This window comes from Sus scrofa, chromosome 4 (genome assembly GCF_054392235.1).
Source record: "Sus scrofa isolate SSC_HxYL_T2T_F1_AM1 chromosome 4, Sscrofa_HxYL_maternal_Yorkshire_Landrace_v2.0, whole genome shotgun sequence".
NCBI classification, from domain to species: Eukaryota; Metazoa; Chordata; class Mammalia; order Artiodactyla; family Suidae; genus Sus; species Sus scrofa.
This window is the reverse complement of record NC_139386.1, coordinates 2859197-2886842: the sequence shown is the minus strand read 5'-3', so window position 1 is coordinate 2886842 and position 27646 is coordinate 2859197. Positions and strand designations below refer to the sequence as shown.

The window sequence follows — 27646 nt, the reverse complement described above, 5'->3', positions numbered from 1 at the left end:
TTTATATTCAACAAGATGATACTTGGGCTTCTGGTATTGTACTAATACATTTGAAAAAGGATTATTAAAGGTTCTTATTATTGTGTTAATAAGTTTAGCAAGAGGATTAAGCTGGTTCATCAGCCAAGCAGACCCGAGCGCTGGCTGTGGGGACCCCGTCCCTTACCAGGTGGGCGACCTGGGCACTCTACTCCAGAAGCAGAGGCCACAGCGCAGACTTTTGGGGCCTGGAAAGAGTTTGCAAAAGGAAACTCTCCTTTAAATGCCTGTCGTGCTCAGGACTGCCCGGCTCTCAGCTGGCTGCTCCCTGCCTGTGCTGCCCCTCCAGAGCCTGCAGCTGAGAGGCCAAGGCCAACGCCAACGCCAGGGTGACAGGTAGGAAGCCAGTCTAGCTCTGGGTCCTTCTCAGGGCAAAACCCTAAGGCACATGACGGAGCTACTTCAGTACCCACGTGACGCCAGAGCGAAGGTCTCAACCCCTCAGAAACCAGAGAGAAGAGGGATGTGCTTAAGCATCAGCCTCGGGTCTCAGAAGCGGCCCTCGAAGCGGCCCGGAGGGCGAGGTGGGGGGCGCACGGTGGGGTGCTGGGACGATCCCCCACGTTCACCGCGGCACCGTCAGCCACCCTGGCCCTGCCCAGACAGACAAGCGGAGCCTCTCCCGGCTGGGTCTCTCCAAAGGCCAGACTGATTACAAAACCCTAGTCACGACTGCTGCCGGAATGGGAGAATTCCCAGTAAGCCAGGACTAAGAATACGTCAGCCCCCCCAATACTTACCGCCGTGTGCACGTGAAAACAAGCAGTGGTGTTAACTTGATTAAAAAATGTCATAAAGCACGTAATTTACAAAAACTAACTTTACATGTACTAGGTGACAAGAGTCTAAATTAGGGCACTTAAAAAAATTCCTAAAAGCTTTCACTGTAATCAAACTTTCAGCACAGACAGAGACTAGCTGCTAAATCAGAGCATTATCAAAAGTGAAAACAGGGTGTAAACCAGAAAAAGAAGCTCTACCAAAACTGAACACAGGGCAGACTTTTGGATTCTACCAGGATCCGTAATGAGTCAGCACCTTACTACGCCTGACAGATGGGAAGGAACCTCTACTGAAACCACACTCGGACCCTCCCAAAGCACCCCCTCCAGGCAGGAACACCTCGGCTCCCCCGGGACTGAGTGCGGTCTGTGGCGCCCAAGACCTGGGTCTCCGTCGGGCTCTCTGTGAGCCGGCTCGGCTCCTCATCTGTAAAGTGGGAACGTGGCGCGGAAGGCTGCCTGGAGGTGTAAACCGGATTACGCTTGGGCCTGGGCCAGGCAGACTCTCTGAGCCCCATTCGCATGTAAATGACCGCTGGCTTTTACAGAGCAGTGGCCCAGCAATGACTGAATGATAATTAACGACTAGTGAGTACTAATTACCATGGGCTATACAGGTATCACCTTACAGTTTATAGAACTTCCCAGCCTACAAACTACTTTTACATACGTAAAGTAGCTGTCTTAGAATTTCTAATGAGCGGCTTAATCCAAATAACATTTATTTTGTTAAGCATACTTTCGTCTAGAACAATTTTTACTCACGAACTTGAAAACCTTAAGGTACTCTTAAATAAATGGGATAATGTTGCATGATAAACCACCACACCAAAAGAATCCATCACAAAGTAAAAATTTTTAAAAAACGTGCAAGAAATACTGAGAAAGCGTCACCACAAAGCAGTGCATTGCTCATCACCAAGGGCTCAACAGGACAATCAAACCAAACACTTGCAGCCAAAGACGAAGCTACTGCACCGGCTGTCAGGACAGACACGCGAGATAAAACCACTTTCCGACTCCAGTCTCACTGTGACACCCACACATTTGACACGAGCCAGGGCCACAGGGTAGGGCGCCGCCGGTGTTCCCCGTACGTCCGTTACACTTGGGTCCTACTGCTTGACGAAGGGCCTGGTTATTGAAAACAAAACCCTAAAAACCCTAAAACACAAAAACCAACCTAGCAAAAACCAAGGTTTATGCCTTTGAAACATTAAAAATGCAGCTTTACTCCCTGGTTCTCCTTGGAAGTACCGCCTTCCTGGGGAAGCGTCACTCATACGAAGGCTGCTCAATCCCCGACCGGGTGACCTTCCTCACAGACCCTCAGTGTAAGGACGGCCCCTCGGCTCCAGCTCTAACTGGGCTCCAGCACAAGCACACATCTCCTAAAAACGCAGGCCTAAATGACTAAAAAAAACTAGTCTAGAAAATGTGCCCTCCGAAAAACGTGCCCAGGGAGAGAGGCACTACTCTGCTAGATACTGACTCCTACAGAGAAACTCTGTCCAGATTTCAAAGACAAACCGCATCTACTCCCCGTCCACTGTAACTCTGCTCTTACTGATGATCTAGTAATGACATTTTCTGGCAATGAGATGTAAAGGAGGGCCTGGTCCCTGGTCCCTGGGATTCAAGGGTATGGCCTCGTTTCCCAGCCAGGGACCCATCAAGAGCTGAGAACTGTCTGCAGGCACCTGGACACTCTTCCTGCTGGCCAGCTTCCACGCTTTGCCCCAAACCTCTCAGGATAGCATCAGCAACAACTCACAGCAACCAGCTCACGGGGTCATTTGAGAGTCCAACAAGGTCATGGCTCACTCGGAGGAACCCTGCCCTTCTTCCTCCTGTCCCCAGCACGGCTCCGTCACTTGCTCAGGCATCCATCGATTCATTTTAAAACAACCACTAAAGACTAGGTTCCAGACAGCAGATGACAAACAGGGCATGTCTAGACTATGCTGGGGCCTAAAATCACCACATCTAGTTAGTGAGGTGCATGGTGGGCCAGAGAACTCTGAGGAAGAAGGGGCTGGAGTACCAGGGGAGGCTTCCAGGAGGTGGCGGCATCCGAAACCCGCCTAGAAGACCAGGAAGGGACTTCCAGTTAGGAATGCCAACAGGGGACTTGGCCAAGTCCCACTTTCTCCACCTTCCCGAGGGACTCTGCATCTGCACTGGGGGGTCGTCTCCCTTGAACTGTTACGAGGAGGGCAGCGACGACCTGAGTTCAACCCTAGCGCCACCATCTTCGAGCTGTGTGACCCCGAACAGGCTCACTCGCCTCTCTGAACTTCCTTCCTCCTGTCTGTGAAATGGGGAGATGACAAAGGCCCCGAGCGGCTGTTGCAGGGAGTAAACCACATCGCATCTAAGGCTGCGCAAACCCCCGGGCGCTTAGTGAAAACACGTGACCTCTCCACTGCGCGTGCCCTGGACCGCCCTGCCCGCGGCACCTCTGCCCCGCTCTTGCCACGCCAACTGGCGCCTGGATCTGCCAAGCTCCTGCTTTGGGGCCCAGTGCGTGCTGCCCTGCGATGTCTGCAGACTCCGACTCCTATGGTATTCGGTCACCTGCTCAGAGAGGCTTTTCTTGAGCACGGCTTTAAACGGCGCCCACTCCTCTCTCTCCATTTATCTGCTTTGCTTTAATTCTGACTCCTCCACAGGACATCAGTGCCACAAGGTAAGGGACCTGGCCCCGCTCACTGTCGTACCCCAGCATCCGGAATAGCAGGGGCACTCAGTAAAGCTGTGTTGCCTGAATTAATGTAAAATGGGACACGTGCAGCTGGAGAAACAGCCACCTTGGAGGGAATGGGTAGGTCATGCCAGGAGAGCAAGCCACCGCAGCTGGCACACGGTCAGACTGAGCCTCAGCCCACCAGCCTGGAGACCCCCGAGTGGCTACTCTCCCCTCGGAGTCAGCCCTGCACCGCGTGGTAAAGAAATAACCTTGCAGCTAGGCCACAGTCCGGTTCTCCAGCGGTCACCCTAATCGCCTGTGGGCCAAGGTAAAAGCACAGGCTCCTGGCTGGTAACGTGCTGTTTTACAGGTTTCGTGGAAGACACAAAAGAAGCACACTTGAACCACACTTGTGAGTCCAAATCCAGGGAAGGGAGCGGCCGCAGGCGGCAAGACGGGGGTCCCCAGGAACCTAAGGCGCTGGTTCCAACGCTGAGTATCCGAGGGCCGCTGAGCGGTCTCCTTTGCCTGTGCCGGGAACCACCAACGCAGCAGCCGCGTGTGAAATGGTATTTACAGGCTCTGAACGACGGAAGGACTCTGACATGCGGCGGTGGAAAGACCCTCCTGGATGGCGAAGCAGCCAGAGCAGCACTGCAGCGGCAGGAGGCAGTCCGAGCACAGACGATGGGAGGCCTGCAGGTGGAGCCAAGGGGCCCACTTCTCTGATGGGCTGGATGGTAAATCAGTGCCACTTCACTGACGGATGGTAAATTACTCCTGAAAGTCTCCGTCTGGACGAGCGCCTCTTCAAAGTGCCATCAAAGAATTAACAGAGAGAAGGGGCTGAGGCAGGAACTTCTGGCTAAGGGACCAGGAAGAAAGACGGACCGCTGAGGCACAAAGGAGCAGCTGGCTGCGAGAGGTGAAGCCTGGAGGTGTCATGAGGATCAGTGGTGACAAAGCTCCAGGTTTGGGGAAAACTCCGAGGACAGGAGGAGATGGAAGCACAAGACCTGAAGCTTCCAGCAGAACCGCTGGATCCCATCCGTGGCCGAAGTCCCGATGAGCCCCAAGGGCGCCTCGGCCCCTGGCCGCACTCCCAGGACTGCTTTCGGCCCGGCAGGGAGAGGACCAGGGCGCTTACGGGCGAGTCGAGGCTCACCTGTTCTAAAGAGCCACGGCGGAACATCCTCTGCTGCCCAGTGACTGGCAGAGGCCTTCGCCACCCTCGCCACTCCGGCACGTGGTGGCCTTGCTCTGCCTGTTCCCACCACAGCTCGGGCCCAGAATTGCTGAGCATGGCTTAGCACCCCTGCACCTCTGCAGCCCTCAGACGCCATCAGCCATCACGAGGCCAGAGTTCAAGCTCCCGCAGCCCATCAGGAAGGGATCACTCTCCGAGGCTGCAACACCATCTGCCCCCACGGTTCAGCACTAGAGGATCCTGGCTAAGCCTGTGAGGACCGGCACAAATACTGCTTGAGACGGGGCTGGTGAGATGTTTGCGGACAGTATAAAAATCAGCAGGTACATGTGCATGCTAGAATGCTGAAAAATAACGCAGTCATCACCTCGGCAAAGCACAAAGCTAAATTTCAGGTAAGAGTTAACTCAAGGTAAATTAAGCTCAATTAATAGAGAATAGGTCCTAAGCCAGATTTCAGATCCTAGAGATAATACAGGAAGCTATTATTTCAGAGACGTGACATACGTAACAACATATATGCGCATGTGTACAGATATACGTGTATCTATCCATACATGCGTATCTATACGCGTACAGGATATGTACTTTAAGATACCAAACCTGGATCCATAGAAGAGGGTTTTTCCTTTTTCCCGCCTTTCCTCTATTTTCCTCATTTTAAATGGGGAAAAAAGGTACAGGTACTTGGAAAATGTATCAGGGAAAGCACACCACATCCATCACACCAGCAACTAGTTAAGATAATACTATGTCAATATCTTAACTATATTTTTTAAGAAGCAATATTCAAATACCAGCCTATGTCAATGTGAAAGGGAAAAGCTATTTAGAAATGGTTCACATTTCCTAGACATCAACAAATAAATATACAAAATACACTGTGTTAATTTCTGCTGAGTTGAAAAGATAAATTATAACGGCAACTTCAAAAATAAACATTTTCACTCTAAATGTAACCAACATGACATGAAAGCTGAAAAATACCTTGTAATTCTACATCATCTTGTGAGTAATCTAGTATCATACATGTCTCATCTAAAAAAATCCGAGTCACATTTAAACCTATCTAACAAAGGGAAAATCACGCAAATTCGGGGAGTCAGAAGGTTCATTTTTTATAAGCTATTCTAGAAAGAAGAGGTCACGACAAAAGCGAGCAGACGCCTAGCACCCGGCAACTTGCCTACGGTGGCTGCGGACGCGTCCGCTCGGCCAGCCGGCAGGGCCTCTTACCTGACACAGAGACCGCGTGGGTCCGCACACCTTGCTTCTCGCTGTTGGCCAGCCTGGAACAGAGGTGCAAAGCCGTGAGTGCTGCGCTCAGAACAAGCCACCAGCATCCATGCAAACCATGACCTGCCCAGAGTCAGGACGACCGTGTGCATTTCAGAGGGTAATTTTGTAAAACACCAGATCTTGCTACCTGAGGCCCTTAAACTCACCGGACTACTTGAACACATTTAGAGACCAGAAAAGAAGGTACGACTAGTGAAGGAACGCTGAACTGCTCCAAGAAAGCAACTGTGGGAGTGACTTACAACACCCACCACCACTGAACGTGGTGTATGTGGCTTAGATTACATTTAAATGCTAGGCTGCAAAGGAGTGCCCAGGTTTTTGTTGTTGTTGTTGTTTTTTTTGGCTGTGCCAGGGGCATGCGGAAATTCCTAGGCCAGGGACTGAACCCTCGCCACAGCGGCAACCCCAGCTGCTGAAGTGACAATGCTGGATGCTTAACCCCCTGGGCCATATGGGAACTCCTCTGCCCCCGGGCAGTGGCTCTCAGGTGACATATTCCTCTGCAGGTGCCTTGGGTTCTGCTGGAACTCTCTGAGCACTGAGAGCCCGGCTCTAACTGTCCATTTACCCGTGTGTCTCAAGTTATAAAATAGAGGGGAAAAAATACCTGCAGTTGAAATTTGCTAAGCCGTAACCTGAAACACTGTCAGAGGCCTGGTCCTTCAATTGAGAGCAAGTAAAAAGCAGGTAGTGCGTTAACACTGTTATTGCCTACAGACTGAGCCAAGGTGCTTTCATGAAATGGCTCAACGGGATTAGTGTTTTGCACACACACCCACATTAAAGAAGATTCTGCCCAGAGCTTTCCCGACATTGAAAAAAATCCAAGTACAGGGAGGTCCCATTGCGGCTCGGCAGTAACAAACCTGACTAGGATCCATGAGGACGTGGGTTCGATCCCTGGCCTCAGTCAGTGGGTTAAGGATCTGGCGTTGCCGTGAGCTGGTACAAGTCGCAGACGTGACTCAGATCCCGTGTAGCTGTGGCTGTGGTGGAGGCCAGAGGCTACAGCTCCAATTCAATCCCTGGAACTTCCATATGCTGTGGGTATGGCCCCAAAAAGACCAAAAAAAAAATCAAAGTACAGTTCATGTAAAAATGTGGGGTGGCATAACACAGAAAAGAGGAACTCCATAGGGACTGGATGCCCAAGTTATTATTTTGCTCTTTCTACAAAAGAAAACTTTTTCTTGACACATAAACATCCACTGTAGGAGTACTGAATAGGGATCTTTCTCAGCATACAGACATTTATTCTAGGAAATACTGGGGCTTAAAAGAGTATGTCAATTTTGAGGCCTGGAGATACTCAAAATGCAACAGCACAGGCCCTACGAGAATAGCGCACAGCCGTAGACCTGAGTTCTCGCTCCTCTGCCACTGCAGCTACAAGACTTGGCGATCCCTGAGCTATGCTTATCGGAAAGGCATGGGGTACAGCCGTCAATGGCAGCCAGGTACCACGGGGTCTCTCTTTGCGGGGGGACGTGGAGATGCTGCTGAGAACCAACGTACTAGCCACTGCAGGGATCTCACCACTTCTCTCAGCAACAGCAGTCAAGGTCTGCTCTTCTGCGATTTGTGGAAGTTCTGTTTCTAAAAATCCACTGCATTTGTGCAGTTTTTTCCAGTTTCTGCCACCACTTCTAACCTACTCCCTTCTTCCTCACTTTCATATCTGCATTTATGATTCCTGTGTTTTTCTGTTTCATTTTGGCCGCCCCGAAGCACATGGAATTCCCGGGGATCTTTAACCACATGGCAGGCCGGGGATGGAAGCTGTGTAACGGCGCTCCCGACACACTGCCAGTCCGTTGGGGCACAGCAGGAACTCCTGTGATTCCTGCATGTTTTAATCCTCAACGTCGTCTCTTAAAGATTTTCCAGAGTTGGAGACATTCTGAGCATCAGCTCCTTGCCTAATGCGGCACATGAACAAATGTCTATTAAACATTGCTGAGTTTGGGCTTAAAGCTAAAAGAAAGCTTGTCTCACCCATCCCTCCACTCGCCCACTCGGCTACTGTGTATCTACTATGTGCCACGTACTGCCCAGTGTCAGGTCTACACCACCATCTATGAGGCCGCAGGGCGGGAGCAGTAGAGACACAATGTTTAAAGTGTGATATATGCGAAGGTCCGTTGTGGCTCAGCGGGTTAAGAACCCAACATAGTGTGTGTGAGGTTGTGGGTTCAATCCCTGGCCTTGCTCGGTGGGTTAAGGATCTGGTGCTGTTACAAGCTGTGGCACTGGTCATAGATGTGGCTCGGATCCAGCACTGCCGTGGCTGTAGCATAGGCCAGCAGGTACAGCTGCAATTTGATCCCTAGCCTGGGACCTTCCATATGCCGCAGGTGCAGCCATAAAAAGAGACAGAGAGAGAAAAAGTGTGTTATGTGCTCTGGTGAAGCAGAAGGTAACAGGAACACAGGGGTGCTCCCAGGACCCGGGGCGGAGGGACGTTTCAGAGGAAGTGACGTGGGATGAAACTTGAGCAGGGCCCTGCTGAGAACAAGGCCGGGGGACTCCAGGAATGGAAGGAAGTTCAGCGCGGCTGAGGATGCGCGTGAGGTGCGGAAGCGAGGAGGTGGCAGGGCCCGCCGGGCAGCCTGCTGGCTCAAGGACATGGGCAGGCACTAAGTGTGAAAGGAGTCAACACGCTTCATTTAGGAAAGCTCCCTCCTGCTGGGGTAGAGACCGGATGGGATGGCAGGTGAAACCGGGTAGGAGGAGGGGACTAGAAGGCTCAGGCTGCTGTCCTCCGAGGCTGCCCTGGGCTGGCGCTCAGCAGCCTGGGTTTCAGGAGGACGCCCACCACCCTGTGCTGACACCGTTAGTACAGCTCACACAGTTCACACTGAACTGCTGCCTTCCTTCTAGGAGTCTGGAATCTGGGCTCACGCTCAGCAGAGTGGGCACCCAGGACCAGGCAGACTCCTGAGGCTGGTGTGTCCTGCCTGAGGCCCAGAGAAGGGTCCTCGGGAGCCTGGCTGGGGTCCTCTCAACTTGGTGCCCTGCCTCCCGCACCCCCACCCCCAGGCTGACTTTGCTTTGGAGCCTCTTGCTGTTCCCATCACAGCCAGGAGAGCCACTGTGTGCTGAGTCCTAAGAGGCCCTTCCAGGGGGGGTCTTGGGGACCTTGACATGTGATAACGACAGCTAAAACCTGGCAAGGGATGGTGGAAGGTGAGGTGGACGGGTCAGACAGAGTTGGGAAGCAGAAGGGACAGGTGACAGAGCAGAAGTGACGCCCAGGTCTGCCCTCCTCTGCCCCCGGGCAGTGGCTCTCAGGTGACATATTCCTCTGCAGGTGCCTTGGGTTCTGTTGGAACTCTCTGAGCACTGAGAGCCCGGCTCTAACTGTCCATTTACCTGTGTGTCTCAACGTCTAGACTGCAACCTGATCAAAGTCACACTGGGCCCCAATCCCTAGCACACTGGCAAGAACGGAGACACTATAAAAGTTAACATAAAGTGGAGGTTCCCACTATGGCTTAGTGGTAATGAACCTGACTAATATCCACGAGGACACAGGTTTGATCCCTGGCCTCGCTCAGTGGGTTACGGCTCCAGCGTTGCCATGAGCTGTGGTGTAGGTCGCAGATGCGGCTCGGATCTGGCGTGGCTGTGGCGTAGGCCGGCGGCTACAGCTTGGATTCGACCCCTAGCCTGGGAACCTCCATATGCCACACCTGAAACCCTAAAAAGTAAAATAAAATAGAATTAAAATAATAACAACTACATATTTTTAATTTTCTCATTTGCAAATAACCAGAATGGTGGGCATCTGTGGGTTCTGCTAAAGATCACTGTCGACTCCAAAGTGAATGTTTAACAACAGAGACCTCCCTTGCGTCACCCCACTGAACCTTGAAAAAAGTGTGAAATGAATTTTCCCTTCTTCTATTACTAAGGTCACACCCACAGCACATGCAACTTTCTAGGCAAGGGCTGGAACTGGAGCTGGAGCTGCCGGCCTTTGCCACAGCCACAGCCAGGCTCGATCGGAGCCATGTCTGTGGCCTACACCACAGCTCACGGCAACACTGAGTCCTCACCCCACTGAGCAAAGTGGAGCCTTAAACCCGAATCCTCATGGACACCACGTCGGGTTCTTAACCTGCTGCCGCCAAGCCACACGGGACTCCATTTCACACTTTTGATTAAACCTCAATACATGACTTGATTGCAACTCATTTGATTCTCTCTGGAAATACTTGTTTTCTGGCTTCCTAATCCCGTCCTGGAGACACGGGATTACTCTGGCAAGTGGATAATGAAGCCCAGTGATTTCCTCCCAGTTTCTCACACAATGGAATAGACAACAAGACACAAAGTGGCACTTACTTTGGTATCGATGGCAAAGCTCGTTCACCTTCTGCGGAAAAAAGGAAAGAGAGAGATGAGATCCCTTCCATTCCTTCTGAAGAGATTACGTGCAGAAATCAGAGCAAGGGGAGGAGTCCTATTCTAGAATTTTAACAATAACCCTTTAGAGGAAGTTATTACACTAGCTGAGGTTTTCACAGCTTTATTTTCAGTATTCATGACAGACACTGACTGCGGGTCCACTGCAGTTGGAAAGGTACTGCTATCCAAAACCAAGGGCAAAGGCGGAATCTGATGCAAGATGTTCTTCCTGTGAGAGTCCAGAAGATGAACAATTTCTTGCCATCCAAGCCACCATGCTTTACCAAGGACTGAACGTTCTGCAGCGACAGGCACACCTGTGCAGGGAACACGCACGACCCCAGAGAAACAGACCACAGGCTGCACAGCTGCCCAAGGGGAGGTGCAGGCGCCACGGCGGCAGTCGGCCCGGCGCGGGGCCCCTGCTGGTGCCCTCAGCGAAGCGCAGAGACGTCCCTTCCATCCTCCTTTGGCAAAAACCTGGAGCACGGAGCCCACTGAGCTCTACCCGGGTTGGTCTCACGGGCTCCCAGCGGACCCGCTCCTAATCCGTCCCCCAGAATAACCCTCCCAAAAGCCAGTTCATCACGGCGCCCCCTCAGCAGTCCAGCATGTCCTCGTCACCTTGAGGCCGGAGCAGGAGCCCACAGCTGAGCCCGCAGCACCACACTGCTGCCTCAGTCCCTGCCGCGGTGTCCGCGGGGCTGCGGGTGGAGGTGGCGGCCCCGCCGTGATCCCCGTACAGTCACACGCTGCCACCGGAGCCCTCACCCCCTTTGTCCAGGTCTCCCTGTTCCCTCGCCTGCTCCCTGGTCCCGTGCGACTGGCCACACGCTGGGAGGCCCTGACCGCATCGTCCACACACACCGTCTCTCCCTTCTGGTGGAGTGTCATCTCCCGGCCTTTCAGAGCTCAATTCAAACATGACCTCAGAGGAGGAGCCCTTCCTGAGACACCCCAAGAGGCTGTGAACAGCCCTCCTCAGCTCCTGCTGCATGAATTGAGTGCTTCCCAGGGGGCCTGAAGGTTAGAGGGAGCCTGCCCTCGGCCTGACACCCTGCAGAGGGCCGGCACTCAGGAGGCTCTCGGCCCCTGATCAGTCAATGAGGAGCTAAGGCAGCCTGGACCCCGAGTGAGCAACCCTTTCTGACTGCAAAAATTTTAACTGAGCGCAGCCTTGAGGTATTTCGAAAAGCAACTTCAGGACTTCCCTGGTGACCGAGTGGGTTAAGGATCCAGTGTTGGCACGGGTTTGATCCCTGGCCTGGGAACTTCTGTAGCTCACAGGTACGGCCAAAAAGTGAAATGAAATGAAATGAAATTGGATGAAATAAAATCAACTTCATTACTTTATTTCCATAAAGAAAGCTATGATAAGTATATACTACATTTTAGAAAAAAACAAAACGAATGACTAGGCTTTATTGGTCAGATCACAGATTAGCCACAGCCTGGAACCTGTGTACTTATTTACCTTTGGGCTCAGGGCTTTCGATACTGTTTACAGAGCACAGCCTTCCGACGCTAACTTTCCAACCGAGCTTCAAGGATGCCTCTGCTGCACACACACCTCCATGCCCTCCTCCGGCAGTGGGCACGGAGGACTGGACTGATGGGCAGGCTGGGCTCACTGCTGTGTCTACACTGGAGTCCAGGGGTTTGTCCTTCGCTTCCCTGCATCTCTGCACGTCCTCTCACCACTAGACCCCGTTGTGCCGACTCGACACGCAGGACTCAGTCCCTCCTGACTCCCTCCTGCTCAGGGATCCCAGCTGCTTTGTGGGGACTGCCATGGACCCACCTACCACGCAGCTATCCTCCTTCCTTCATGGACCAGGAGTCTCCCAGCCAAGGTTCATGCGTGTGTCAAGATCCCAATGAAACTAGCAGCAGCATCGGGAACAGCAGCCCCTCGGAAATCGACGAACGCTGCATGTGACAGCACACACCCCCTGAGCCACCTGCACATAGCCCCCCCATCCCCAGCCATCTATCCCCCCAATACCACACACCCACCCACACACACACTCAAGGCCATCTGTCCCCACCCCACAGAGAAGAAGTGGGCACAAGCTCGTCTGTAAACAGCAGGCACTCATGATGGAACCTGTGGGCTGATACAGTCCCCAAACCCGGTTTTTCCTGCCTTACTTCAGAATCCACGCCCCTGCAACACCCTGTCTCACTGTCCTGCGCAGGGCTCAAGGGACAGTGCCGTGTCGCTAGGGTTCATCGCCTCATGCTTAGGACTAAGTCTGTTCCCTGGCTGTGCTAAGCTTTTGAGGTGTATAGGAAAAAACAGGAAAGTGACTCTATTTATCACGGGTTACAAGGGACTTAGAAAACCACCCAGAACACGATCCCCAAAGTTTATAGTCCTCAAAACAAAAAGGTCTAAACATAAGCGGTGTTTTCTTTAAGCTCTATCCAAACCCAGCTCTTAAGCGGTGAGCTGGGTCACTGCCCTAGAAAAGCAAGAACACAGACCCCCCGGGCTGCATGGCCCACCCGGCCCGCACGCTCCCAGAGCCACCTAAAAGGATGACGGGCTGCGGGGCCAAGCCCGAGGAGAAAGGAGCCTCACCTTTCTGGGGCCTGATGATGAAAGACTGCGTGGCTCCGTTCACCAGCCGGCAGTAGCCGTCGATCAGGTCGGCCATGTTCTCGGCGATGGTCAGGGACGGCGCTGTCACCGTCAGAGGCTGCACAGGCAGAGAGCGAGAAAGGGCTGCTATTGTCCCTCCACTAATCAAAGGGCCAGCTGCGCTGACATCAGATCTCTAGATACACTTGGAAACAGCAGAGTGGGAGCGAAGCAAGATTTGTCATAAGGTTTGAGTGAAAAAGGAAGTGTGGTATTTAGGGATGTTATTCCCAGCCTATGCAACAGAAGGCAAAGCCAGGCAAAAAAAGAAAAATCACTTAAACTGAGACTCAGTTTCTAGAGCAAAAAGAGGTGAAAAAAATTACTTTCCTTCAGAACGTCTGGCCCCCTAGGCACACTCCAATTAAGGAGAGAACTTAGGAAATTAGTAAGCTGAAGTATGGCTTATTTTAGAAACTAGACAAATGTGGAGTAGATTTTTATTAACCATCCATCATAATTTTTCTAGTGTTAAAGAAAATTAGTTGTTTCATTATTTTGAGCATGTATCGTACGTTCTGCCTAAGAGCTTAGAAATCACTCTTTTCAATGTAAAACGTGCTATTACGACAAATTTCCTGAAGACCTATCATTCAACGTCATCCAGGAGATAATGAAAGCTGTATTTTAATTTCAAACACAAGAATGCCCTAATTCATGCAGCATGTGTAACCTTCTAGGAGAACACGTTCTCCGGTTGCACTACTCTAAGTATGGCTTGGGGGCAGCAAACAGAAGGGAGGACAGCCTGGAGATCAGGATACGAACGAGAAATTACTGAGGAAATTTCATTTGCAGTAAGGTCTCAACATTTCACGACATTGCTTGTTTAATTCTGAGAATCAAGTGCAGCAGCAAGAGCCTCAGAAATGCCACAATCCTCCCAGCGGAGGAACAAGAACACATGGGGACACTGAAAACAAACCCTTCCCGGCCGCGGCTGCAGCAGAGCAAAGGGCCCAGGCGAGCGCCCCCAATGCACTTTGTGCAGAGGTGCCCTGCGAGTGCCACCAGGCTGACCACTTCTTTAGTAGCTGAGTACCCTCTGTCCATCTTTCGGAAAGGCCATCTGCGGCAGTATTTGCCAAGTGGTCGCCTGGCCATGCCTGCTTTAGTTCCTGCCCTGCACATGCCTAGACCAGGCCCTGGTCCAGGCTGCCTGGCATGTGCTCCATCTACACTTCTTAACTAGGGCCCTGGCCCTGGCCTCTGGGCTTGGTCCCCTCATCTATGGACCGGGGGAACCACAGTGTCTCAAAGCACCCCTTCTGCTGGGCTCTGAAGCTTCTGGGTTACGTTCTGGGATAGTGGGTGACGCGTGTGGCAGAAATCATCGGCTGCCCCCGTTCTCATCAGAACCACCCCCCTCCCCCAGAGAATGGGACACACAACATGGTCTGGGAGACTACATGCTAAAAAATTACATGCATATAAAATTCAAAGAGGTCGATTTTCTTGGTCATCTTCCATCATTTCCCCCAGAAGGCCAGATTTCCAAATCTGCTTCCTATTCTCGAGGGCATTTGGTCATTATTTGTAACCTAAGACTCATTCCCTAAGAGAAGGCTGAGATTCCGAAGATCTACGGAGACTGCATCTGGGTTCTCCGGAGGACCCTGTGCGACGCACGAGCGGCTGCCTCACCTCGGGCGCGCCCGCGATCTTCAGCTGCAGAGTTCCTTTCCGGTCCTTGTCTTCGCTGTTGGAATACTGAATGGTCTGCACTTGGTTGAAGTCGGCCAGATGTGTGGGCTGGGGAAAGAGAAGACACACACTCTAAACCAGAGGCAAGAGCACACGAACTGCTCTGTGCAACCCGCTGGGCTCCACCCCACCCCACCCACTGTCATGAAGACACCTCCCTAGACTGGCGATCTGGGGAAACCAACGGTCCATGTTGCCCAGGGGGCGACTGGGGAGGGGGGGCTTCTCCTTTTGAGGAGCAGTCGTGGAACTGTGGGGGCTGCCCCCTCACTTCAAGGATAGGACGCATCTGCTCTCTGTGCTCCTGGCGGCCAAGGGCGCTCCGTTCGCAGAGGCTGATGCGTGGTCAGCAGGAGCAAAGATGGGGGGAAGAAGGGGGTCCCTACCTGACTCACCCACTGGCCTGGGGGAAACCGTGTGAAGTTCTTGGTTGAACTGAACACTCTGCCCCCTTTACAGAGAGGAGGACCTGGCCTCTCCTCAGACACCCCGAGCTGGAGTAAGTCTCTAAAATGTACTGGAGGTCCAGGGTGCGGTGGGGCCGGCAGGCCGGGGGTCCCAGGAGCGTCGCTGCAGGAACGCGCTCCCTTTCCAGGAAGAGCGATTCTCACCAAGACAAGCTACGCCACCTGCCTTTTGTCCTCCAGCATTTCATGCCAACGACCGCTGTGCATGTGACGCTTCCTACACATTTACTCAAAGCGAGCAGCCTGGGCGGCCTCCTTCTCTGAGGACAGCATCGGCGGGAGGCCCTCCCTGCCCCAGGCCCCTCGTTACGGACCACGGCGTTGGGACTGAGCCACCGGGAGTTTCGTGCAGAAGTGGCTGCTCTGAGCTCCCCTTCACGGGGCTGCTTGCAGGCACAGGTGTGCTCGCTCGTCTTCCTGCCTCCACGCGGGAGGCCCACGCAGGCTCCCTCCCCTGCTGCCCCAGGCCTCTGGCAGCAGGGCCCCTAGGCCCACTCTCCTCTTTGGGCCTCTGTGGCCTCTGCTCTCAAGGGTTCCTCCTCTCTCTCTGGCTTTCTCCTCAAGTTTTCAAGAGCCGCAGGGCTCTGCGCTAGGCCCCATCCTACTCCCCAGCTGTGCACAGCCCACCAGGCGAACACCACCCAGTCCCAGCCCTGAACTTGGGCCCAAGCGCCCCACGTGGACATGGCCCACACAGCACGCCAGGAGCCTCCCTCACTTCAGCAGAAGCATGCCCCTTCAACCCGGTTCCTGAGCCCCTCTCCAGCCTAGCTCTGGCCCCAGGGATTCTGTGCGTACCCTTCCCACTTTCACGGCTGCCACTCTAGTACAGGCCGCCGGCTCATCCTGCGCTTAAATTCAATCCTGCTGTTGTTTTTCAACCAGTTTCCCTTCATCCTTGCTTGTGCCCCTACAACAGAAGGTCCCTCCCTGGAAGCCAGGAAGTTACTTGAACATGTAAACCTGGTCCTATTAGTTCCGTTTCAAAAGAAACACTGCCAGCAAAAAGGATTCGAACCTGACCTGGTCTGACCTCTGCCTGCCTCTGTGACCCAAAGCCCCACCAGGGAAGCACTCTGGTCTCGGGGGGCAGACCCATTCCCTGGAGGGCTGTCCTCCGCTGACTGAAGGATGAGGGACGGGAACGGGGGACCAGGGCTGTGAGAGGCCACATCATGTGCAGCAAGTTCACACAGAGTGAAAACCTGCCCTGTGTCCTGCGTGGCTTTCCAATGTCCTAGTGTGTATTCACGTTAGTGAAGCACCTGACTCTAGAACCCAAGTTCACTATAAAACAAAGTATGCTCTGCACTGAATTTTCCAGGAATGCAGCCTAGGTGTAGTCAGGGAATATTCCACCTTACTGTCTTCAGAATGTGACCGAGCTGTCACCACCCTGGAAGAGGACACCACGGAGGCGATGCCCGGCTGCTCTCTGAGCTGCTGGCACAAGGTGCACACAGGCGACAGCAGGGACCGGAGGCTCCTCCTGCCAGACCGGCAACCAAGGACCATTGCCTTGGTGGTGACACACAAGATGGGACATACCTCAATTGATTTTTTTTTGTTTTTGTCTTTTTGCCATTTCTCGGGCCACACCCGCGGCAGCATATGGAGGTTCCCAGGCTAGGGGCTCAATCGGAGCTGCAGCCACCGGCCTACGCCAGAGCCACAGCAACGCGGGATCCGAGCCTCGTCTGCAACCTACACCATAGCTCACGGCAAGGCCGGATCCTTAACCCACCGAGCAAGGGCAGGGATCGAACCCACAACCTCATGGTTCCTCGTTGGATTTGTGAACCACTGCGCCACGACGGGAACTCCCATGGAAATTACCATATTGAACTTATTTTCACTCCTTTTTTTAACCCACTGCTTTTCGGCCTCGTTCCGACATCGTTCTCCAAGGCGGCCACGTAGCTCCTTCCCCTTAGCACGTCCCCAGACTACTCGTCAAGAATGACTTCTGCTTGCCCTACCTCGAACTGAAACTTCCATTTCTAAGGATCTGACTCCTGGGGAATGCCTGACAATGTTTGTGCTGAGCGCTGACATGTTAAGACAGATTTTTTTCTAAATTATATGCATATGACATACTCTGTCATTTAACTCGAGGACAGCAAACGGCTACTAGGACAGATCGGGTATACAAAGCACAGGGCTGGGAGGGCCGACACTCAACACTCCCCCACAGCAACGCCCAGACTGCTCTCGCCTCCCCTTCTGTAGCCCCTTCTTGTGATCAGAGTTTTTTTTGCTTATCTTCTTTCCTATATTTGATCTCACAGGCAGACCAAAGGCCCACAGGGCGGAGGTGTCTCTGGCCCAGCGCTGTACCACCAGGAAGCAGGGCCGGGCCTGGCACGCGAGGGAGGCAAGGCCGACCTCTCCGGTGCTGGGCTCTCTTTTGAGGACCAGGGACACAGCAGTGAGCAAGGACCACATGAATCCAGAGATTAAATGAAGAGCCACACAGGGATATTTAATTATGACTGTGCTAGGGACTGTGGCAAAGACACAGAGGGTGCTGGATAAAAACACAGCCACCAGTTTGAGGAGTTACCAGTGGGGGCCTCAGAAGAAGTCTCCCTGAGGAGAGCACTGTGACGTAGGCTCCATGAGGTCAGGACCACAGAGCCTTCCTTCCACCATCACCCAGCCCACTGCCCATAAGGCACAACGATGAACCCGACCCTTGGCATAAGGCACGTGACTGTCTCTACCCGGCAGGAGAGGGAAGGGGCTCGAGGGCCCTCTGCAGGTGGCCCCAGAACAGCTGGTGGACGCGGCGTGTCCAAACGGAGGCGCTGAGTATAGAACGCATGCCCACCTCAAAGGCTGGGTGTGATAAAAGAATACGAAGCATGGTCATTTTGTACGGCTGAGACCAGGAAACGACCATCTGTGGCCGTGCCGGACGAGGGGAGATGCACCATGACCATCACTGCCGCCCACCTCTTTCCCTTTCCCACGTGGTTACTGGAGCGGTTACAGCTACCTGTGAGGCCTGACTGCACGGGCAGCTCTGGGGACAAAGGTGACCTAGAGGCAGAGTGACGTCGACGAGGACCCGGAGTCCCCAGTGGGCTTGGCTAACCAGGGCCCTGTCACTCCTGACGAGGCAGTGGCGGTGCTGGGGGCACGGCTGTGGCTGCAGGAAAGCTGTGGCCCAGGGCGGGGAGGGAGCAGGAGGAGCTCCAAGGCCACAGTTTTGCATTAAAGGGAAGGGGCAGCGCCTGCGGCCCCTGGCGCAGGGGAAAGGGCAGAACAGGAGCAGTCGCGGGTCTCTCCCAGCTGGCGCCTCCGCGCATGAGACCCGCTACTGGAGCAGAGAGAGCAGCAAAGTTGGATGTGAGCTGCTGCCCAGCAGAGGACGGTCTCACCCAGGAGGTCAAGGGCACCCACGGAAGAAACAAGACACGGAAAAGGGCAGGTGTGGCAGGAAGCCCCACAGGGCAAACACGCGGGGACTTACAGGGTCCGCCCTGCCTGCCTCATCCTACTTTCCTTCTACTGATACGACCAGTAACGCTTCTTTCTCAAGTAGAGAGATACAGAAAATACACATTTTTCCCATGCTACATTAACAAAATCAACCACACGCTTGGCTACAAAGAAGACCATCACAAATTCAAAATAATTAATATTTAAAATACCATATTCTCAGAGTTTCCATTGTGGCTCAGCAGAAACAAATCCAACTAGGAACCATGAGGACTCGGTTTGATCCCTGGCCTCACTCAGTGGGTTAAGGACCTGGTGTTCCTGTGAGCTGTGGTGTAGGTCGCAGACGCAGCTTGGATCTGGCGTTGCTGTGGCTGTCATGTAGGCCAATAGCTACAGCTCCAATTCAACCCCTAGCCTGGGAACTTCTATATGCTGCAGGAGCAGCCCTAAAAAGACAAAAAACAAAAAAACCCATATTCTCAGAGTTCCCTGGGGGCCTAGCAGTTAAGGATCCGCCATTGTCACGCTGTGGTGCAGGTTCGACTTCTGGCCCAGGAACCTCCATATGCCACGGGCACGGCGAAAAAAAAAACCCCAAAACCATATTCTCTGCTCACAAATCAATAACCATCAGAAATAATAAAAATGAGACTCTAAACCCCCAAAGCTACTTGAAAATTAAGTAACATTCTCCTAAATAATGCTATAATAAAAGAGAAAAATAAAAGTGAAATGTCAAACTACATAGAAATACAAAAAGGAAAATATCAAACTTGGCAAAATGTATTAAAAGCTGTACAAGAAGATGGCCTTCGCAGGAAACATGAGTAGATCTTGAAGACGTGCTTAAAGGGAACAAGAGAAGAAAGGGATAAATACGACCGAAAGATATCAGTGAAGTTCCGAAATTGGTGAAGAGGAACGGAAATGCTACAACAGTATAACAAAGGCTACAAGCTTGTCCTGTGAAAACGGCTAAAATAAACAAACCCTTTGCAAATCTGAAAGGAAGGGCCAACTCCAAACAGACACTGAGGAAGGATTCAGCAGTCAAGTTGCTGGGAAGGTGGTAGGAGCATTAGGAGAGGCAGCTCCACGGCAACAATTTTAAAACGCAGAGAAGCTGCTGGCATGGTAATAAAGAGGAACTGCTGAAACGGCCACAAAAAAGGAAAACCTGAACAGATCTACTCCTATTGAAGAGATTAAAAAAAAAAGGTGGCTGCTGAACACCCACCATTGAAAAAGGTTAAGTAGATTTATTGATTCTATCCAAACATCATAGAACCCAAAACCCTATCCTTGACGTGAAAAGTTACAACATTCTTTTTTTGTGGATTTCATAATTACATACCTATACCAAGATTCTAATAAAAAATGATTTATTAAATAAATAAGGTTGCTAAATATATAGTAAACAACCATCAAGCGTATTCTGTCATGTTCACAGTATGAATTTCAAATCGAAAATGGCCAAAAAAAAATCTATTCTCACTCAATAAAGCCAGAAACTATGTAATACCTGTGAATTAGTTTAACATGAAAGATCTATATGAAAAAGACTGTGAAATCTTACTGAAGGATGTAACAGAGGTCAGAACAAATAGAAAGACTGGACAGAAGAAAACTGATGTCTGAAAATTCCACTTTCACCAAATCAGCATACGAGGTGAAACCCCAACGGAATTTCCTGCTACTGTTACAGATTTGGTTTTGAAAGACCAAGTAACTGGGGACAGCCAGGAAAGTGCACGAAGGAAGACCGACACGCACAGCAGGTGCACGGGAAAATCCACCGGGAAGCGGCCAAGCCAGAGCGTCAGAGCAGCGTGGGGCCAGGGCAGCCCAAGACAAGTGGGTCCTGGGCCAGGACGGAGGCCAAGAGGAGAGTCCCTGTCAGCAGCACTGACGGGCTGGCTGCGCCCCGCACCACGGCCCAAGAGCAACAGGGAACATCGGTGGCCCCAAGGTCCTCTCAGGGCCCCTCCGGGCGGGGCCGTGGCCTCGGTGCTGCACACGTACTACCCGTTAACGCTCCTACCGACCTCTTGGGTCATCTCAACGAGCCCTGCCTTTCTGCTGGTGGAAACCAAGCTGCCTGTGAGGAAACGGGCTCAGAGTCCCAGGCTGGCATGAGGGCGACCCCGCCGAGCCCAGCCCTGGGCTCCCACGGGCCCGAGGAGTCCAGGGGGCTTCCCCCTGATCCTGTACCCCACGCTAAACTCCACATGGGCTCAGAGAGACAAGGAAAACCCTGCAGGAAAACTGAAGAGCCTGCAAGTCAAAGACGAGACAGACGACGCCAGAGTTTCCGAAAGAGGTGGGGCCGTCCATGCCCTCGGCTCCGAGTCCCAGGCCTCTTCCAGCTCAGCCACCCTGAAGGGGCACCAGTACCACCCGGAGCCTTTACGTGACGAGGCGGAGGCCAAACACCTCTTCACTTGGTTATGGCCTGTCCGGAAACCCTCTATGGGGATGGCTGCCCTTGTCTTAATGATTTGTGCTTGTTCTTTATCCTGGATTAAATATAGTCCATAGTTAAATATATTTGGACTTGAGAAGCAGAAGTATCTGGCTTGCCTTTCTACTAGCTTTTGATGAAGTCTTTGATTTCAAGGTAGTCTAAGTTGTTAAAATTTTCCTTCAGAATTAGCATTTTTGTGTCCTGTTTAAGGAATCGACCTCAAAGTTATAAAGATACTCTATGTTTTCTTCTAAGACCGTTTACCTTTCACACGTAGATGGATGCTCCACCTGAAATAGATTTTTTCCAGGTTTTCCTCTGCGAACACCCAGACGACTCAGAAGAACTGATTGACAAGTTAATCAATTATGCCAGAAATCACCGTCAGCCCTGGGGTGCAGGACTGGCCCCTAGAAGGCGCCTGAGAGAGACCGGTCTGCGTCAGGTCGACGGTCCGTGAGATCTTCCGTAAAAGACGTGGCAAAGACGGCGTGGAGACACCGATCTCCCTTTACCAACAGAAAAGCCCGAGAGGACGGTGTCCGGAGACGCCCAGCAATCCCCGCCCCTCCCTCTCAGTTTCACTGCAAACCCCAACGGCTCTAAAAAGCCGTCTTGGAATAAAACATAAATATACACACGTGCCTCTGGGGCTCTGTAATGCTAACGACGTTTCTGCGCACGCGCCCTCGCTGCTGCTCCAGGAGACAGACCCCTGTTTGAAAATCACATACGAGCCTCTCGCAGCCACCCTGGATGCCCGAAGAGGCAAAAAGCCTGGCCGACATGCCGAAGATGGCCAAGAAGACAGAATTTCCATAAATGATGAGGTGACTGAGCTCCTGAGGTAGTCATCCTGGAACTTCTCCAGCACAGACTTCATGTTTTGTGAGACAACAAATGTCTTTATTGCTGTGCACACGTGCACACGCACACACACACACACACACACACACACAACGGTTTCAGTAAAGCAGGCAAAGCATATGACATGAACAGTCAACTCACAGGTGTGGGAAACAAAATGGCCAAAACATGAAAAGATACTTATATTCACTAGCTGATCAGTTTGCATCGAGCTGAGTAAATGCCACTTTATACCTACTGAAATGGAAAAAGTAAAAGAGCCTTCACAGATGCTTCTGCAACAAGGTGAAGGTCTTCACCTTCCTGAAAAGCAACCTGGCACTGCTTCTAAAATTAAAACTATTTGCAGAGTTCCCTTGCGGCTCAGCGGGTTAGGAGCCTGGTGTTGTTACTGCTGTGGTGCAGGTTCGAACCCTGGCCCGGGAACTTCCAGATGCCTTGGATATGGCCAAAATAAATTGAAATATTAAAACCATTTGACAGGATCCTACAGTTCCATCTCTGGAACCCTCTCCTCAGAGGAGAAAAAGCAGCGGCCCATAAGATAAAGATACACGTAAAAGAATATCTACCACGTCACTGTCTGCGGGGCGGAGAGCTGTCAGGGGGACGAAGGCCTCCCGTGACCCCACCTGGTCAGGACCTGGATGAGCCCCACTGGGTGAGACAACAGGAGGTAGGGATGGCTGCCGCATGACCCCGTTTTGAAAAGTGGGAGCACAGCTGACTTACGACACACAGTGCAGCTGCAGATGCAGAGCAAAGCGATTCGGTTATACTTACGCACATACACGTACACATATTTTTTTCTTTTTCAGACTCTTTTCTCTTACAGGTTTTTACCAAGTACTGAGTACAGTTCCCTGTACTACGTAGTAGGTCTGTGCTGCTTATCTACTTTACATACAGTAGGATGTACACGTTGATCCCAAGATGACCCCAATTTTAAAATAATAAAGCACAGAAGAATCACTGGGTCACTTCCCTGAGCATGGGGGAAGGGAAGGGGTGCCTAGAAAGGGCTCAGGAGCATGGGGGGGGGGGCACAGAGAAAGGAAGGACGACAAAGAGCACACCTGGTCACTCTCACACATCTCTGGGCACTCAAGTGTACAGGGACATGTACGGACAAGCTGTGTGAAAAGCACCCCTGCTGGCAGGGTCTGAGAAACAGCCCCACGGACCGGGATCTCAGGAGCCCATCCCTCCAGGCAGCTCCACCTTGTGCCCCATGCGTGTCATATCCACACTGCCCGCCTGTTCAGGACAGGGCCCTGGGTCTGCTGTGTCCCCGCTGCTCGGCTGAAGCAGGTGCTCACAACACTTGCTGAAAAGTAGGAGCAAATAAGAGACAGCCAGCACTTTCCCCAAGAAGAGAGGAGACAGAAAGACGGCCTGCGTGGCAGGAGGCGAGCTGTGCTGGTGTGAAGTAGCTTTCCTCTGGAAAGAGCCGGAAGAGGGTGTTTAAAGGACGTGACGCAAATCAGAGGCAGAACTGAGGGGAGAAATGAGTGCCTAAACCCCACTCAGGTCTCAGGAACAACTGTGTGATTCATCTCCTTCCTGACTAAAGAACTCTGGGCGACTTCCACTGGGCCTAGGCTTTGTCTTCCGTCCTCTCTCTCGAGCAACAGAAGCTGTGAGGTGGAAAGCAAGACTTAATGGCCGAACCATGTTCCAAAAGAGCGCCCCTTTCCTCATCTGGAGCCCCGCTGTCCAGGCAAGTCCAGCGGGCGGCGGGCGCTGTGCACACTTACGTTGCAGCCCTTGTCCGTGAGGTAACTGATTCCTTCTTCGGGGCCAATCGCCAGCTCCACCGAAATAATCCAGCTTGACTTGAGGGTGACACAGGTGACGGCAAAGGTACCCGAAGGAAAAAGAGACGTTTTAGATAAAGCGCCGCGGACACATTAAAGGACCTAGGGGGCTGGACTAGCTTGCCATTCATCTCTGCAACAAATGGTATGAAGTCTCTACAACTCCATGACGCAGCATGGGGGGCCCGGGCGGAAACAGACCGCCCTCCTCCCAGGGGGTCTCCCAGTGGGGTCTTTGGGGAGGTCCTCTCAACAGGGGCGGTGGCCCTGAGAGGAGAGGTCAGCAGTGGCTCGCTGGGCTAGAACAGCCTGCTATTCAAAAAGGATGGTTTTACTCCCACATCCACACAGTCTCTTTATGTGCTGTTCCCACTGCAAGATGACAAAACATTCTCGTGTCATTAAAAGCGAGACTAAGCAGGTTTCAGTCAGAAGTTCAGGTACACAAGGCCATGAAGAGCGGAAGAAGCCACAGGGTGTCGCCTACCTCCGAGTCCCGTACTTACCCCGAGGGCACACTTGAAGCATTCTTTGTCAAATCTGTACACTGGGGAGAGGATCTCAAAGAATTTCAAAATACTTTCTTCTCTGTTGAGGTTGGCGAACTGTCTAAACGTTTGCTGGATCAACTTTCTTAGTGTTTTGGCCTGCGTGACAAAATCAGAAACATCTTTTCAGAGTCAACAATGAGTAAAGACCGCAGCAGTAAGAGCCCACACCGAGGAACACGTCTTCCCTGCCCACGACTTAGTGCCACCCACTTTCACCAAAAGTCATGTTTACCAGAGCTTGGCTTCCAAAAAAAAAAAAAACCATATATATATATACACACACATACATATACACACACACATATATAAAATAAAATACACATAACAGAAAATACACCTTCGTAACCATTTTAAAGTATCCTCTTCAAAGGGTATCGAGCTTTGTTTCTTAAACAGAAATGGAACATGTGGTAAACAGTTAGGTGTTAAAAGTGTAAGGACGGCATGTGCGCGCGACCTGGAGTTGGCAACAGAGGTGGCGCGAAAGCACCCACACTCCACCCTGGGAGAGACGCACCCTTTCGGAGGCAATGTGGCAACAGAAATCACAAACCGTAAAACCACAACCTTTAGCTGAGAAATCACTCTTTGGAAACAATGAAGGAACTACTATGCGGAGATGGGGCAGCAGTGGCATTGGTGCGGCAGCGAGAACGAACCCGCGCACCGAGGGTTCTAAGACCGCGGTCTGCTCCGTGTTCTAAGACCGCGGACCCCAGGGCTCAGGGAAGAGAAGACGAGGCCGCCTGCCGGGCAGAGCACGGGAGTGGGGCGCGCGCTCCTCTCCCGGGATCACGGGCCACCCCCCGTCCCCTCTGCTTGGGCGCGCTTCCTACGTCTGCGCCTGGATGGTGGAGGGCGACCAGCCCAGAGCCCACGGCCCACGGCCCGTCCCAGAGGAGTGCAGCCCGAGGCGGCCGGCGGCACAGGGCGTGTGCAGAGGTGTGCAGATGACGGGGCAGGAGGATGGAGCCTTGGGGTGGCCCCCGACGGGAGCAAGGCCGGGGTGGCCTGGAGAAGGAGTATGGCGACCTGACGTCGGTTTGGGAGTCGCTCTGGCTGCGGCGCTGTGAGCAGGGTGAAGGGAGCAGTGCCCCCCAAATAACCCGCGCAAGAGATGTGGAGACCCAGGGGCCGCTGCCCGAGTGCAGAAGCAGGAAGGGGTGGGAAGCAGTCAGATTTCAGATTTATTTTGATAACAGAACCAATAAGACATACTGACTAGTAAAAGCTACCACCACCTGAAATGGCAAAGGCTGGGGGGCCCTTGGAAAAGATAGGGCCCCTCTGCATCCAGGAGGCTGGCACAGGACCAGGACGATGAGCTGAAGGCACAGAGAACGGACTTCATCCCACGGCAGCTGGCTGATCTCTGTAGGTCAGGGAGGTGGGAGGTGCCAGGAGCCAAGACTGGCATCAGGTGAACCCAGAGGGGTGGCAGCCCGCCTGGAGTCCCTTGAAGGTCCCAGTGTGGTCTGAGGTCGCCTAGATCTGGGACACCACGGAGAGTGAGCGGGCAGCGCGGAGTGGGTAGCAGTTGGAGAGGGGGTGGGTTCCTGAAGACGAAGACAGGCAGGAGGAGCAGGAGGGCAGAGAGCTGGCAGCCACGGGTGGCTGGCCTACGGCTCTGACTACTTCAAAAGCTGGCTCTGCTCGTGCACAGGGAGGGTGTGGGGGAGGATGAGAGCAGGAGCAGAAAGACCAGCTGGACTCCAGGTGACAGGAGAGCGCTTGGGCACCTGTGGGCCACTTGGGTGGTTATACTTTGGATGGCAGGGAAAGCGGGAAATCAGACGACTTGACTGTGGGTGGAACAACGGGGTAAACAGGAGGACAGGCTCGTAGCGACAGAGCCGTGTCAACTGTGAACGAGCCTGTGCTTCTTCCATCTTCCCATCCAAACCACGGAGCAGGACACTGGACACAGACCTGGAGCGAGGAGACGCAGGGCTGGGTCAGAAACGCCACGGTCTCCAGATGATGTGCTCAGAGGCCCAGGGCCTGGTGGATTCACAAATAAACTGGCCGCTGGAAAGAAGAGAGGGCCAAAGCCTGGACAGTAGGCCAGCAGTTGGTTTTAACCAGGGCCGTACCAACTGTGGAATTATGGGAGCCTCAGAGAGAATCAGTTACAGTTTCAGCTCACAGAAACTAAACTGAAGAGAAGCAGGGCCTGAGTATCAGCTGTCACCCAGAAAACCGGTGGTCGGCCCTGGACACTCTGTGAGGAGAGGTCTGGGAAGCATATTTTCTAGAAGTCCCATCAAGCCAAGGGACTGAGAGAGGCTGCTCTGACCCGGCTGCAAGGGCATTGAGCAGCCGTGCGACTGCAGGCTTTGCCGACCTCTCTGACTCTGCTTGAGCCTCCGAGCCACACTCCTGCACACGCCTACCTGGGATCCTGCCTCTGGATTTCCCGGACACCTGAAACCAGATGTGCCACCCAGACTCCTTGCGACTCGACTCCAGACCTGGTCCTCATCTCAGCAACTCTCCCAGCTGCTCAGAAACCTGCATCGACCCTGGCCTCCTTTCTGCAACCTCTCCAAACCCACTGTCGGCACGGCCTGTAAGGATTTTTCTAAAAGTCGCGTTCTTTTCCCTGAGCTTCCCACACACTAGCCCCACTCCTGCTCTGCCTCCTGTGATGGTCTCCTGTGGGCACATGATTCTAGTGGAAGAGACACTAGTGAAAAAACCAGGACCCGGAAATACCTGTGAGCACTACATGCAGCTAGCTGGTTCTGTGTTAGGTGTGTAACGGGTACACACGTGTTTGTGTGAACATAAAAGGCACCACTGTGCGGTCCCTGCTGAGCCTCCTTCTCTTACGGACCCTGTGACACAGCCACTCCCAGTTCTGCTTCTCCTTCACTGTGGCCTGACCTCGGCACCCGTGCCCCTTCCGAGGCCCGGCCCTGCTCCTCCTCCTCCCCGCCCCCCACACCAGGCCAAAGGCTCCCCCTACCTGACTCTACACCCTGACCCCCCTTGATGCCCCCAATGTCCCCACCTGCTCCCCCGCTCTAGCCTCCAGCCTTTCTCCTGGCAGCAGCGTGTCTTGACAGGACACGTCGAGGGCTGTGTGCTGCTGTCCCCTAGAGCACCACACTGCTAAACACCGTGAGTCGCGGCTTGTCCTCTCTTCCAGAAGGCTCGGCCATGGGATGAGCATGGGGCCAAGCACTAAAATGTACCCCGGATCACGGAGCCTGCCGGAACACTTCTCAGTAAGTGGGCAATTAGGCTTGAAAAG

General features: G+C 52.9%; 1 protein-coding gene across 50 annotated transcripts in view; it reads right to left on the bottom strand.

Annotated features, from left to right (window-relative positions):
- Positions 1-27646, bottom strand: part of PTK2 (protein tyrosine kinase 2) — a 240104-nt gene that overhangs the window by 79612 nt on the left and 132846 nt on the right. For all 50 annotated transcript variants that reach the window (XM_085020772.1, XM_085020777.1, XM_085020781.1 and 47 more), the window contains 6 exon segments: positions 24346-24486; positions 23780-23857; positions 14718-14825; positions 13014-13131; positions 10367-10397; positions 5954-6006 (listed from right to left, as the gene is read on the bottom strand). In XM_085020772.1, the coding sequence (XP_084876898.1) occupies positions 5954-6006; positions 10367-10397; positions 13014-13131; positions 14718-14825; positions 23780-23857; positions 24346-24486 (529 nt within the window).